A 14,019-nucleotide genomic window follows, 5' to 3' on the forward strand; every position below is an offset into this window, starting at 1 on the left:
AATTAAACTACTTACTCTCACACAGTTGGATTTACTAGGCATTAGAACATATGACGTAAAGCATAATAGAACAACGGGGATGCAAAGCCAATATATAATTACCGAAAAATAGGCACAGAAGGAACAGGATAGAAGAATAAGATCGACGACGTGCACCACTGGGGTACCGATTCGATCGCGAAGTGCCCACCTGTCACATGTCGGGGCGGACACACTGGGTACGAACAAGTTCAACCGACCTACGAAGATCCCACGTCAGTAACAACCCATCACCAGAAGTACACTGTCTCACAAACCCCACACGATTAAACCCCGTATCGGTTTCCCAAAACCGAATTCATCGTAATCATCCGGAAGTCCCGAAAACCACACCGGACGCTTTCCCCGTCACGGACCCACTCAATTGTCCGCCGAACTTCACCCGACTCGTGCACGAGTCACCCGGCTGCCCCAAAACAACTCCGGATTTGGGATCGCCTTCGGCGCGAGACCGAGGTGACACAAACCATAGCGATCATCGGCCCGATCCAATCGTACGGAAATCCGTTCCCGAAGTGCTTTTTTTCCGCAGCGACCTACGTCGGTCAACTTAATTTAGACCCACTCAAAATGATGCGCAAGTGACCAGCCGAACAAGGCTCCAGCCACTACAGAATTCCTCACGAAAACACTGTCGGGGAAGGAATTCGAACCGATCCGCGTTCCGTCGCGATTTCGGCCGGAGAAACGCGCGAAAGTTACTCATTTCTGACACTTGCAAAGGCTTGGGCCTTGGGAACGATCAGTCCAGAGGTTTATTCTCAGCCCTAACTCGCTTGCCAACGAGGCACTACGACGAAGCAAACGGCCATAAAAGCCCCTTATCGACACATGAATCGACATTATTTTATAGTGTTTCCATGGCTTTTTATGGATCGTTGACAGCGCAAAGCAGAGTCAAACAAGCCAGGCCAAGATCCCAGGTGACTGGTCTCCGGCGTGCCGGAGGCCGATGTCACCTTTTCGAGCACGCCGGCACCGTGGCATGCGGCACGGGACGACGCAAAATTATGAAACAGCGCGCACCAGTACGGAAAAGATGCCCTTAATACTCGCCTAGACCGAGAGCTCTCAGACTCCAATGAAGGGTGGCACGATATCAGCACTGACCAGGATCATCGTGGCTCACCTTCAGAAGACTCGGGTGGCGTCGTTCACGCGAACAGTGACGCGGAAGCCCAGAACAAGGGTGAGAAAGCTAAACTAAGTTACCGGAGCTAGCAGGGCACGGGTGGCCGCGGCGGCGGGACGGCGGCAGCCGGCCAGGCGGAGAGGTGCTCTCAGGTAGAGGAGGCCGGGGCTCGCGGTCAGCAGGCGACGGGGAGCGGGTGGCGGCGAGACGGCCAACGATGCCCTAGCACCAAAACCCGTGCGGAGCATGGGCTCCAATTCCGGCGGGACAGCGAGCTCCAGGCGCGCAGCGTCTCCGGCCGGGTTACGGGCACGGCTGGCCAGCGGAGTTGGTGCTCACGCGGTCAGGCGGCGAGAGCGGCCGCATGCGGCGCTGGACATCCTGAGGCTCTCACGGCTCGGACTCGGGCTGCACAGGGGTGAGCGCGGCCACCAGCCGGCGTCCGGGGAAGGCTTGGGCGGGAACGCCGTCGCGGAGGCCGAGGGGCAGGCGGCAGCGCACGCTAAGGCTTTTTTTTTTGGGCGGCGCACGGAGGCAGCGCGGGTCACCTCGGCCCGAGCAAGACCTGGCGGGCCCTGCGGTTTGTGAACAGAGGAGGCGACGCGGGCCCGCAGGACGGACCGCGACGGATGCACGGGGTTACGGGCGCTCCGGGGATGCGGCGTTGGCCCGAGCTATGGCAGCGGTTGGGTCTCTTAGGAAGAGGTAAGCATCAAACCATATCGGCCGGATTGACCCGAGGGCTGCGCGCAGGGATTGCCAAGTGTCGGCGTGTGGCGGCGGCGTCGGTGTGTGCAGGGTCTGAGAATGGCGTCGCGGGGGTGTCAGGGCCTGTGTCAGAGGTGAAGAACCGAGTGGTGTGGGTTCACCCTGGTAGCGAGGCCACAAGTGGGGGTGGAAGATGTGAATGAATGAGCAATGGAGGAGGTGGAGGAGTGTGTGTGATGTGGTCGCGGCGGTGTGTGTGTGCGTTGCTGCGAGTTGCTGTGGAAGCGCGTGTGTGTGCAGGGCAGCGGCTTGGGATGGCAGAGGTGCTGGGGTAGGTCGGAGGAGTGATGGGGGCAGGGTCGGCTCGAGTCTAGGGGTTTCGCTGCATAGAAACCTAGATGCCAAATTGATATACAGAGAGTGAGTGTCACAAAAAGTGCCACTAGCGTTGTTATTTTACCAGTCCTGCACGAGCACAAGGTAAAACGCGCGAATACCCTCTACGGTGCGATATTCACGCGAAACGGTACATAAAATTATCTGCTGGACCTTGGGCTCGAGTAGAAGAGTAGTGCGTGTCTCTTGTTTTTCTGATCCAATAAAATCACGAATAACTCGTCCATTAAATCCAGAATCATTATCAAGTCTCTGTTGCTCGTATACTACACCGCTAGAAATTGGAATCCGCTCAGCACTCTCTCGCACGCGCTCAATTTGTTTAGCGGCTCATCGCGAGCGAATAATCGCCATCTTCTCTCGAGTTCTCAACCAACAGAGCTAACTCATTTTACAATTCTGTCTTTCGATTCACCACTTAAACTCACGACAAAAATCCACTTCCGTCTCAATTCGAAAGTAACATAATTAATTCACACAAAATACATAGAAAACATGTATTTTGGATTTTCTCGAATCGGTGCGTCAAACTCAAAAATCCGTCAGCCGCCAAAATAATATTAATATAATATTAGACTATATACAGTTGATTTCCTAGAATAGTTGCTGAATCCTGCAAATGAGCTATTTAGGTATGATGGTATGTATGTAAAACTTTAGTATTCTAACTTGACGGTGTAGTCTCGAATATCTGACCAGTAGCTACATACATTTTACTCTCTGGAGCTTTTTAATTTCGTAAAAACTGGGTACTTTAAGTATCTCATCATATAATTTTTTAAAAATTTATTTAATCGGCAGATTATTTTTATAGCTTTACAAATTTTTCAATCCTGAAGACTTGACGGAGTATGCTTATAGTGTAATACTTAAAAATCTTATATATTCACAAATAAGCATTTTCAACAGAATGCTATAGGATATTCTACTATCGTACTCTAGTAATTATAATCAAGAAAAAAAATTCTCAAGAATGTCCTTAAATTTGCTAATATTTTAATTTGTAGATAAATATATTAATTATCATATCATATCCTCTTCTCGTAATAGTACCAATATTATATATTGAATCAGCGAGTAATTTGGATATTTAAATATGTGCTCTTGGTGAAAATATTCGATGACATCCTATTAAATAGAATTGATAAATTCTGAATATACCTTCTTATTATTAAAGATCAGCGTTATAATAGATCCTTTTTATATTATTTTTACGTAGTTGTAAATAGAGTGATTTATTTCTTCTATAAAATTCAACTTTTATTTCGATTTCATATTAAATTTACGTTAAACTAGTAAAATATCTCATACCGGCATTAAAACTTATGCATATATATGTGACGTTTGATGTAGATAATGATATCGAAAAATTATAAAATTTATTTCTAGAAGTTTTAAATGCTCTAGATAATATATTTTTTTAATAAGTTATGAGTAATCGTCGAATATTCGGAATATATAGTATAATCCATACTCTCTGTAAATTATAAAAAATTATGGTATTAATATCAATTAAATTGCTACGTGGAGTTTTTTGTTGACGATCAATCGTACTCATAAGTAGCAACTTATGATAGTAGCCTTAGGTACTATATATTATATATATATATATTTAATATATACACTTCAATATCATAATATATATATACTATATTATTAAGTAATATATAATTTAATACTTATATATATTATTATATTATAATAGTTGTCTCACTGGTCGTTAGCCAAAGATGGCAGTAGCAATTACATTATATTTAATATTAAATTATATTTATAATTTAATACGCAGATCAGATGCCTGCTAGCATCAATCATTAAGTATTTTTTCTGGAAGAATTTTATATAATTATTAACAATATTGTTTCGCAATTTAATTTATATATTACTCAACTATTTAAGAGAAATCCCTGGGTGGATATGGTGTTGTCAATAAACATAAGTTAATATAGTTTTGTTTTTAATTTATAAAAGTTTTATCATTGTAGTGTAGATATAGATAAATATTAACATTTTTTCATAAATTATATATAGGTAGATATTAGATATACATTAAATATAGATATACTATTAAATATTTCTGTAAATTTCATATATAGTGATAGATATAGATGATACATTAAATATAGATATACATTATTATTTTTAAATTCTAATAAATTTTAAAATTTTTAAAAATATTTAACTAAGTATCAAATTAAACAATTAACTATATAATAAAATATGAGTAGATTAGAAATAGAGATAATATTATATATATATATATTATATATATAGATATATTATATATATATTATAATATTATATATATATATTATTATATATATTATATTGTAGATGGGGGATAAGGAGATATTCGCTAGGTATGCAAAAATTCTGGATTTTTTTACTGTTGTAGAAACAAGAGGAAAATTAAAGTTTGTTTAATTCTATATATTTATTTTATGTAATGAATAAGGAATTTAGTTTTTTTTCCCCCCAAAAAATGAGTCTTGGCGACAGACTTTTGAAATGTTGAAATTACGTGCTTATATATATATAGTATATATATATATTATATACTAATATATATATATATATATATACTATGATATTATATAATATATACCCTCTCTATATATATATGAGTAAGAAGTTACTATGTTATCAGATGTATAGAAGACTCTGGCGCGCACGTGCATTCGATTTTTTAGCCCTGTAGATCAACCCTTTAATCATTGTCTAATCTTTGAAGTCCAATACCTATTACCTGGTGAGGGACTAGTCAAACCCTAGGGGTCACTACTCAACCCTGGGCGGACCGCAATCATCTCAAACGTTATAATTTTTTGATCCAATTCGAGGAGCATAATAGCCTCAACGCTAATATATATATATGATATATATATTATATATATATATATATATAGAGAGAGAGAGATAGAGAGAGAGAGAGAGAAGAGCAAGAGAAGTAGGGCTACTATACTCTTATGAGTTATAGAGCCCTTCGTATCTCATAATTTTTTCAATGTTTCGGGCTTCGCAATTGATGATCCACACCGTTAAATGCTCTCGCAGTATATGAAACTTTTTTAGAAAATAAATTTCGTAAACTTTTTGAAATCATTATAAAGTCCATCAACGGATATAAAATGAGCAGCAAAATCGAACGACGCCCGAAAAATGGATGATCGGATCGTTCAATGTAAGATCGAGGTTATTGAGTCTTTATCTAGATAGATGAATAGAAATTTTTTTTATCAAAAATTCAACTATTCCGATTCTTTTACACCGTTAAATCGGGCAAAGTATCACATCCGGCCGTTAAAAATTGTCAATTTTTGCGAGCTATGATCGTAAAAGGTAATATGCATATGAAAAATTATAAATTTGGAATTTTCCCCGAGAGCATACGTAGCCTCTCTTACTCTCTCTCTCTCTCTCTCTCTCTCTCCTCTCATCTATATATTATATAATATACTATAGTTATATATTTATATTCATATAGGTTGTGGCTACTATACTATTATGGAAATACCGATCGCCTCTTTACTCATAAGTTGGTTTTCGATGATAGATCGTCCGAATCGACGATCCCACCATTAACCATTATTTACGCATTTAAAACTTCTAGAAGAATCAGAATTTTATAATTTTTGACATCATTTACCTTACGATTCAAAATGTCACAAATTGACAATTTTTAGATGCGCCGGGTATTGGATACTTGCTAGCCTTAACAGTGTAAAAGAATCGAAATTTATTGAATTTTGATAGAAACATTCTATTCACTAATATAGAGTAAAGATCAATAACTCCGATCTGAAATTTGAAGAGAATCCGATCATTTCTATTTTTAGGAACGTCGTTCATTTTTGGACCAATTCTTTTATGCCTACTTGATGGAATTTTATTCTATGATTTTCGAAATTTACCGGAAATTTATTTTCTAGAGCTTCAAATTACTCTTAGATCATATTTAACGAGTGAGATCGTCGTATTCAGAAGCTCCATCATTGAAAACAACTTATGAGTCGAGGGTCCAATACTCATAATAGATATTTAGTAGCCATGCCTATATATATTTGACGATTTATTTTATGCCCACTGATGGACTTTATATGATTTCGAAAATTTACGAAATTTATTTTCTAGAAGCTGTCAAATGATTATATATAGGCCATGGCTTACTATTTACTATTATGAGTATTGGAGCCCTCGTAGTCATAAGTTGTTTTTCAACAAAAAAAAAAAAAAAAAAAAATTCAGACGCTTTTCCGCTATCTTTTAAACTCAAAGGGACCCCGAGGCGTGACACATATAGAAATCAAATTTCATAATTTTTCGACATCATTTACCTTACGATCAAAAGCTCACAAAATTGACAATTTTTAACGGCCGGTATGAAATACTTGCTAGTTTAACGGTGCAAAAGAATCTGAATAGGTTGAATTTTTGATAGAAAAGTTTATTCCCTACCTAGATAAAGATCAATAACTCCGATCTTAAATTGAAAGATCCGATCATCTATTTTTAAGACATCGTTCGATTTTGACCGTTCATTTTATGCCCGCTTGATGGACTTTATTATGATTTTGAAAAATTACGAAATTTATTTTCTAGAAGTTTCAAATACTCTAAATCATACTTAACAGAGTGGATCGTCGATTCGGAAGCTCCATCATCGAAAATAACTTATGAGTACGAAAGGCCCAATACTCATAATAGTATAGTAGCCCTACTCTCTCTCTCTCTCTCTCTCTCTATATATATATATATATATAGACACACACACACACACAATCATGTACTTTGCACTCAGCACGGACGAAAGAGAAATTTCCTGGCATTGAGGAGACACTAACAAACAAACACGTAAGTAGAGCACTCACCAAACCAACATTATATTTTTTTTCTAATCTAATGTGCGTGTATGTATAATAGCCCTTCCAAATCCTACCGTAGCACATGCCAATTTATAAAAGATATATGCCAATCAACATTATTGCTGGGAAACTTTTGATTTATTTAAGAAAGAAAGATTGGAAGTTTGCCCCTGAAACAATTCGAATCGGCATCTTCAAATAAGTTCTCATTTTTTCCATCCAACAATATTTAATGAGTAGAACCGATTATTCCTAGCGTAGGTGGTAAAAGGCTTAATGGTTGCTATCCGAAGTTTCAAATTCGAATCTTAGTTGATTCATATTTTCAGCTAAATTTATTTTTAAATAAAATAAACGAAACGGTTAGTATGCTACCTATCTCTCTCAAAAATAATAATAATAATGAGTAATACTAAAAACTCTCAAGTTCAAAGTCTAAATCTCTTTTCATCTAACTTTTTTTTTTTTTCTAAAGAATGAACGAAGCAGGTAAATGCTTTCCTATTATTAAGCCATTCAATTTTTTATAGTAAAATTAATTGTGGGATAATTTCTTAGAAGCCCCTCTTGCGACTGCTAATTTCATTAGTATCCTTTCAATTCTTTAAGGCCATGTTTGGTTGGGGAACAAGGGTGGGGATAAGGGGTTATCCCCCCCTTGTTCCCCAAACACTATTTTTAAAGGTGGGAACTAGCTATTCCCACCCTTAACGGGTTATCCTAGGATAACCCGTTAAGGGTGGGAATATTTGCATTAGTTATCTTTCAATTCTTTAAGGCCATGTTTGGTTGGGGAACAAGGGTGGGGATAAGGGGTTATTCCCCCTTGTTCCCAAACACTATTTTTAAAGGTGGGAACTAGCTATTCCCCCTTAACGGGTTATCCTAGGATAACCCGTTAAGGGTGGGAATAGCTAGTTCCACCGTTAGGTGAATAGGATGGGAACAAGTTGTTCCCACCTCATTTTTTTAAAAAAAATTTAAAATTAAAAATTTTATTTTAATTTTAGTTTTATAAATTTATAATTGGTAATTTCAAATTCAAGTTTATAGTTTTAAATTTAAATTTTAAATTTTAATATTAATTAATATTAATTTTATATTTTTTAATATAAATTTGATATTTATATTTAAAATTTAATTTGATCTTAAATTTTTTAATTTAAATTTAAAATTAAAAATTAAATTTTAATTTTAATTTTTGAATTTTAAAAAAGTATTTTTAGGATCACCTGCTTTTTCCACCCATGAGAGAGAGAGAGAGAGTTTTTAATTTATTATAAATTTAATTATAAATTCAAATTTAAAATTTATAATTTTAAAATTACAAAATTAAAATTAATTTTAATTATTTAATTTAAAATTTAAAATTTTGATATTTTAATTTTTTTATATTTAGAATTTGATATGTTATTTTTAAATTAAAATTTCATCTTAAATTTAATGTTCAAACTTTAAAAAATTATTTTTTTTAAATTATAAATTTGAGATTTTAAAGTTTATATTTTTTAATCTTAATTTTAAATTAAAAGTTTATATTTAAATTTTAAAATATAAATATAAATATAAAGTTTTAAATTTATATAAAGAAAAAAGATAATATCATTATTTTTATTTTTTTTAATACCAACTTTAATTCTTATCCCATCTTAACCTAAACCAAACGTTATTTTTTTTATTCCCAGCAATAACTCAATTTTCATCCAACGCAAAATTGATTAATCTTGCTTATACTTCAATTTATTACTATCCCCGGAATACCACTTTTTTGCTTATCCCCGACCAAACGATTACCTAAGGCCTATGTTTGGTTGTGGGAACAAGGGTGGGGATAAGGGGTTATCCCCCTTGTTCGCCCAAACACTATTTTTAAGGTGGGAACTAGCTATTCCACCCCTTAACGGGTTAATCCTAGGATCAACCCGTTAAGGGTGGAATAGCTATTTCCACCGTTAGGGTGGAATAGCGGTGGGAACAAGTTGTTCCCACCTCATTTTTTAAAAAAAATTAAAAAATTAAAAATTTTATTTTAATTTTAGTTTTAAAAATTTATAATTGGTAATTTCAAAATTCAAGTTTATAGTTTTAATTTAAATTTTAAATTTTAATATTAAATTTTAATATTAATTTTATACTTTTTTAATATAAATTTGTATTTATATTTTAAAATTTAAATTTGATCTTAAATTTTAAATGTTTTAAATTTAAAATTAAAAATTAAAATTTTAATTTTATTTGAATTTTAAAAAAGTATTTTTAGGAATCACCCTGACTTTTTTCCACCCATGAAGAGGAGGAGAGAGAGAGTTTTTATTTTATTATAATTTAATTATAAATTCAAATTAAAATTTATTAATTTTAAAATTAAAATTAAAAATTTTAAATTTTAAATTATTTAATTTAAATTTAAAATTTTGATATTTTAATTTTTTTATATTTAGAATTTGATATGTTATTTTTTAATTAAAATTTATCTTAATTTAATGTTCAAACTTTAAAAATTATTTTTTTTAAAAATTATAATTTAGGATTTTAACAGTTATATTTTTAATTCCCAGCAATAACTCAATTTTCATCCAAACGCAAAATTGATCTAATCCTCGCTTATACTTCAATTTATACCTATCCCCGGAATACCCACTTTTTGCTTATCCCCGAACCAAACGATACCAAGTGCCCTTTTAAAATGTCCATATGAACTGTTCATACTTGATCCAGTGGGCTTAAAATACTCATTTTACTGCTGTATGATAGTAAAGTGAATTCAAGTGAGATTAAAATATTCCAAAATAAACTAAGAATCTAAAAAAGAAAGCTCTGAAAATCATGCATTAATTTTCAAGTTAATGGGCCCAGTTGAAATTTCAATGACAAGTTAGAACTAGCAAAAAGAGAACTCGTAGTTCAAGAAAAAGGCTTTTCATTTCCCCCTTTTCGGGGGAATCATACCAAAGGCATTTAGCTAATAAAACAAAACTAACACCCTGCAAACGAAAAGAGGCGGCAAGAGTGTTGATGTCTTTTTATATTTTTTTAAGAAAAATATAGCATGTCGTGTCTTTTTAATAGCTCGGGTTTTTAAAATTAGTGGTTAACACCAATGATCTGACAAGCTATATTAGAGATAGAGGTCATGAATTCGGTTTCTGCATGTTGCGAATTTATATAGGTGTCAGAAAAGAATATTAGCTTAAAGAGGCTAGCATACTACTAAGTGGTGGAAAGGCCAGGTTAGGCTGAGCTTTGTTCAAAATGGTGGAAGGTTGGATTAGATCGAGTCATATTTAAAGCGGAGTGATGAGTCTGATACTCTGATTGGACCTAGTCACAATCGAAATTCGTGAATATTATATATGTTCACTTTAAATAAATTAATGGTGTATTTCTAATAAATCGAGCTTTTGAATTTAATAATTAACACCAACGATCCAACATAATTTTTTTTTTCTTTATGAGTAAGGGTGTTGATGAAAATCATTCTATGAACTTGTATCGGTATGTATGAAACTTCTATTTATACAAAAGCATCCATGATATTTAAGAATTTTCAGATATCGATATAACATTATATATTCTATTAATTTTTATGTTCCATACACTAGACTAGGTCCAAACAATCTCAGGTAATCGATCCCTTTTTAAAAAATTTTTTTTTAAAAAAAAAAAATGCTAGCCTCTAACCCGTACCACACTCTAATCGTTGCTCACAGTGTAAACAAGCCAAGCTCGAGAGAGCTCGGCTCGACATTGTTCAAAGGGCTCGGCTCGAGCCAGATTGGATCGAGTTACTATTGGAGTGGATTTGGCTTGAGCTAAATCTAAACTCAGAGCTTGCACTCATCTACTTAATCGAACCTAAATTCGAACTAAAATTCTACTTATGTAGTGAATTAACGAGCTCGATCCGAAATGGAACATCGAAGCTAAGTTCGAGCTGATTCTTCAGGCCCTACACGTTTTCATCATTTTTCGGAGGTTTCACCCCCTACACTAATGGCCTCTTCCCTATATAAATAGATCTGCGTCTCAACCCGAAACTCAACAAGCTAGTTAGTTTAGTTTAGTTTAGTTAGTTTACATAAGCTTAGTCAGTTTAGTTTCATGGCGCCACTCCACAAGCTCAAGGTGTTAGAGCAATGCCGCATCTTCCCCACGCCGCCGCCCTCCGCCTCGCGGCCTTCGTCCCTCCCCCTCACCTTCTTCGACCTCGTCTTCGTCAACTTCCACCCGGTGCAGCGCCTCTTCTTCTACGAGCTCCCCGCCCTCTCCGTCTCCGACTTCCTCGTCTCCGAGCTGCCGAACCTGAAACGCTCCCTCTCCCTCACCCTCCACCATTTCTACCCTCTCGCCGGCACGCTGACGCGGGACGAGATTGCCTACTCCGAAGGCGACTTCGTGCAGCTGACGGTCGCGGCGAGCGCAGACGACTTCCGCGACATGGTCGGCGACCACCCTCGCTGCGTCAGGCGGTTCCACCCTCTGGTCCCGGAGCTGAATTCTCATCAAGGCGATAAAGGCCCCCGCCGAGACGTGCTGGCCGTCCAGGTGACCATCTTCCCGGGCGCCGGCGTCAGCGTCGGCACGGCGCTGCACCACGCGGCGGCGGACGGCGCGAGCTACGTCCACTTCATGAAGTCGTGGGCCGCCGCGCACGCGACGGGTTCGACGCCGACGCCGCCGCCGCTGTTCGACCGGGGCGCGGTGCGGGACCCGAGGGGGCTGCGGGCGGCGTTCGCGAAGGAGGCGGCGGCGCTGGAGGGCGACGGGAGGATGCAGGCGTGGGACGTCGCGCGCGGGGGCGCGGACGCGGTGCGGGCGACGTTCGCGTTCGGGCGCGCGCGGCTGGGGGCGCTGGCGGCGGCGCCGCGGGCGCCGCCGGGGGCGTCGCCGTACGCGCTGGCGTGCGGGTTCGCGTGGGCCGGCGTGGCGCGCGCGCGCGGGCGCGCGAGCGGCGCGGAGAGGTTGAGGTTCGGGTTCGTGACGGGGTGCAGGGCGCGGCAGGTGCGCGGAGATATTTTTTTTCCGGGGCGGCGTACTTCGGCGAACTGCCTGCGGAGGATATGCGCCGGTTGCGGCGCGGCGGAGCACGCTCGTGGGGGAGGACGGGCGGGGCGAGGGGTCGGACGATATGGAGGGGATAGAGCGAGGTGGACGACCAGGGAGGTGGTGAATGATGGGGGAGGGGATGCGGGGGTGGGTGAGGAGGGTGTACGAGTGCGCGGGGGAGAGGGCTGTGACGGTGGCGGGGTCGCCGAAGCTGGGGGTGTACGGTGTGGACTTCGGTTGGGGGCCGCCGGCCAAGGTAGAGATCGTGTCGGCCGAGCGCACCGGCGCGCTGGCGCTGGCGGAGAGCAGGAATGGGGACGGCGGGATCGAGGTGGGCGTCGTGCTGCCCCGCCGGGAGATGGACGTATTCGTCTCCTTCTTCGCCAGCCAGCTGGGCCACCTCTAAGTCATGAACCACCTACTGAATGGTCCATTCCCACGCGATCAAGCGAGAAAGTTAATGTTGCTTGCACCTGATGCACGCATCATCTGTTATTAATTGCTCGAAATTTGAAAAATATTCTGCCCTTTGTTGTTGTTGTTGTTTTTTTTTTTTTTTTAATGTGTAATAATTGATGGGGCAGACTATATTGAGGGTGTGTTTGGTTTGAAATCGGAATCGGAATAGGAACGGAATCAAAATAAAGTGGAATCGAAATCGGAATGACTCATTATCTAATTCTGTTTAGTTCGTCACCTGAATCAGAATCGGACTAAACCTTGGTGTTTGGTTCAGATAGATGTAAAAAACGTAATCAAATTAATATACAAACTTTATCTTTATAATATATTAATTTAAATTCAAATTAAAAATTAAATATTATAAATTTATATCAAAATTTTGAAATAATGTTAAAATTTTAAATCTATTTTTTTTAAAAAAAATTAAACTTTGAAGTTGAGTGGATAATTCAAAATATAAAACTAAATTTCGATTTATTCAAATTAAAAACTTAAAATTACAATTTAAATTTTAATTTGAATCCATAAATTTAATTTAAGTTTTAAATAAAATTTGAATAAAACTTTATATAAATTAAAATTTAATTTAAATTCAAATTCATAAGTTGGATTTAAAATACTTGATTAAATTTTTAATTAAAAAAATTTAAAATTATAAATTTAAACTCATATTTTAATTAAAAAAATTAAAAAAATAAATTTAATCGGAATAAATATTCATTCCGTTTGGTTCGAGTTATGTAATATTACAAAGTATCTCGACATATCCAGGTATCTTGGATTTCGGCGTGAGATTACTACTGATGCTGCATTAGAGCCTTTGGTTTAATACAGCAATGTAATACTAGATTACAGTGTTTATAGCATTAATATGTTTGGTTCAGTTGATAAAATTTAGTAATCTTGACATAAAAGTATAGTTTTTTTCAAAATTACCCCTGTTGTGGTCATTTGAATATTATTTTTTGCGAAAATGACGAATGAAGGGAAGGAGATCGTGATGATTACTTGGGAGGACGACACAATAGAAGATGATAGGTGTTCGTGCGCACGCGTGAGAGAGAGAGAGAGAGAGAGAGAGCGAGAGAAAGCGGCGTGCCAGAGAGAGGGCCAGGGGAAGGCGAGAGAAATAAAAATAATGCTGTTAATTAGATTTGAGGTTGTTGGAGGGTAAAATTGTCATTTTACATAATATGTAGTATTAACGTGTTTCAGTAATGCAAGATACACGACCCCCTCCCGTTAATATTTTCGATGTAATCCTGCTCGATTTGTAATGCTACATTAACGACTAGATTACATAGCGGATTAACCAAACACAGTTATCCTGGTAGGATTGCCTGCCAGGATAACTCGAACCAAACGCACCCTAAG

The 14,019-nt window shown here is 37.9% G+C and overlaps 1 protein-coding gene across 1 annotated transcript; it reads left to right on the forward strand.

The window, feature by feature from the left end:
* Positions 11,239 to 12,604, forward strand: LOC109714082 (BAHD acyltransferase At3g29680-like). Its single transcript, XM_020238496.1, has 2 exons — positions 11,239 to 12,138; positions 12,320 to 12,604. Exons 1-2 carry the CDS (start codon positions 11,239 to 11,241, stop codon positions 12,587 to 12,589), a joined length of 1,170 nt encoding a protein of 389 aa, XP_020094085.1. The 3' UTR covers positions 12,590 to 12,604.

Source organism: Ananas comosus, linkage group 8, assembly GCF_001540865.1.
Source record: "Ananas comosus cultivar F153 linkage group 8, ASM154086v1, whole genome shotgun sequence".
NCBI classification, from domain to species: Eukaryota; Viridiplantae; Streptophyta; class Magnoliopsida; order Poales; family Bromeliaceae; genus Ananas; species Ananas comosus.

Excerpts from the sequence above, each read along its gene's own strand:
- LOC109714082 (XM_020238496.1), top strand. The coding sequence starts at position 11,239 with ATGGCGCCACTCCACAAGCTCAAGGTGTTAGAGCAATGCCGCATCTTC. Across the intron at positions 12,139-12,319 it reads CGGGGTGCAGGGCGCGGCAG|GGGATGCGGGGGTGGGTGAG; the intron begins GTGCGCGGAGAT and ends ATGATGGGGGAG.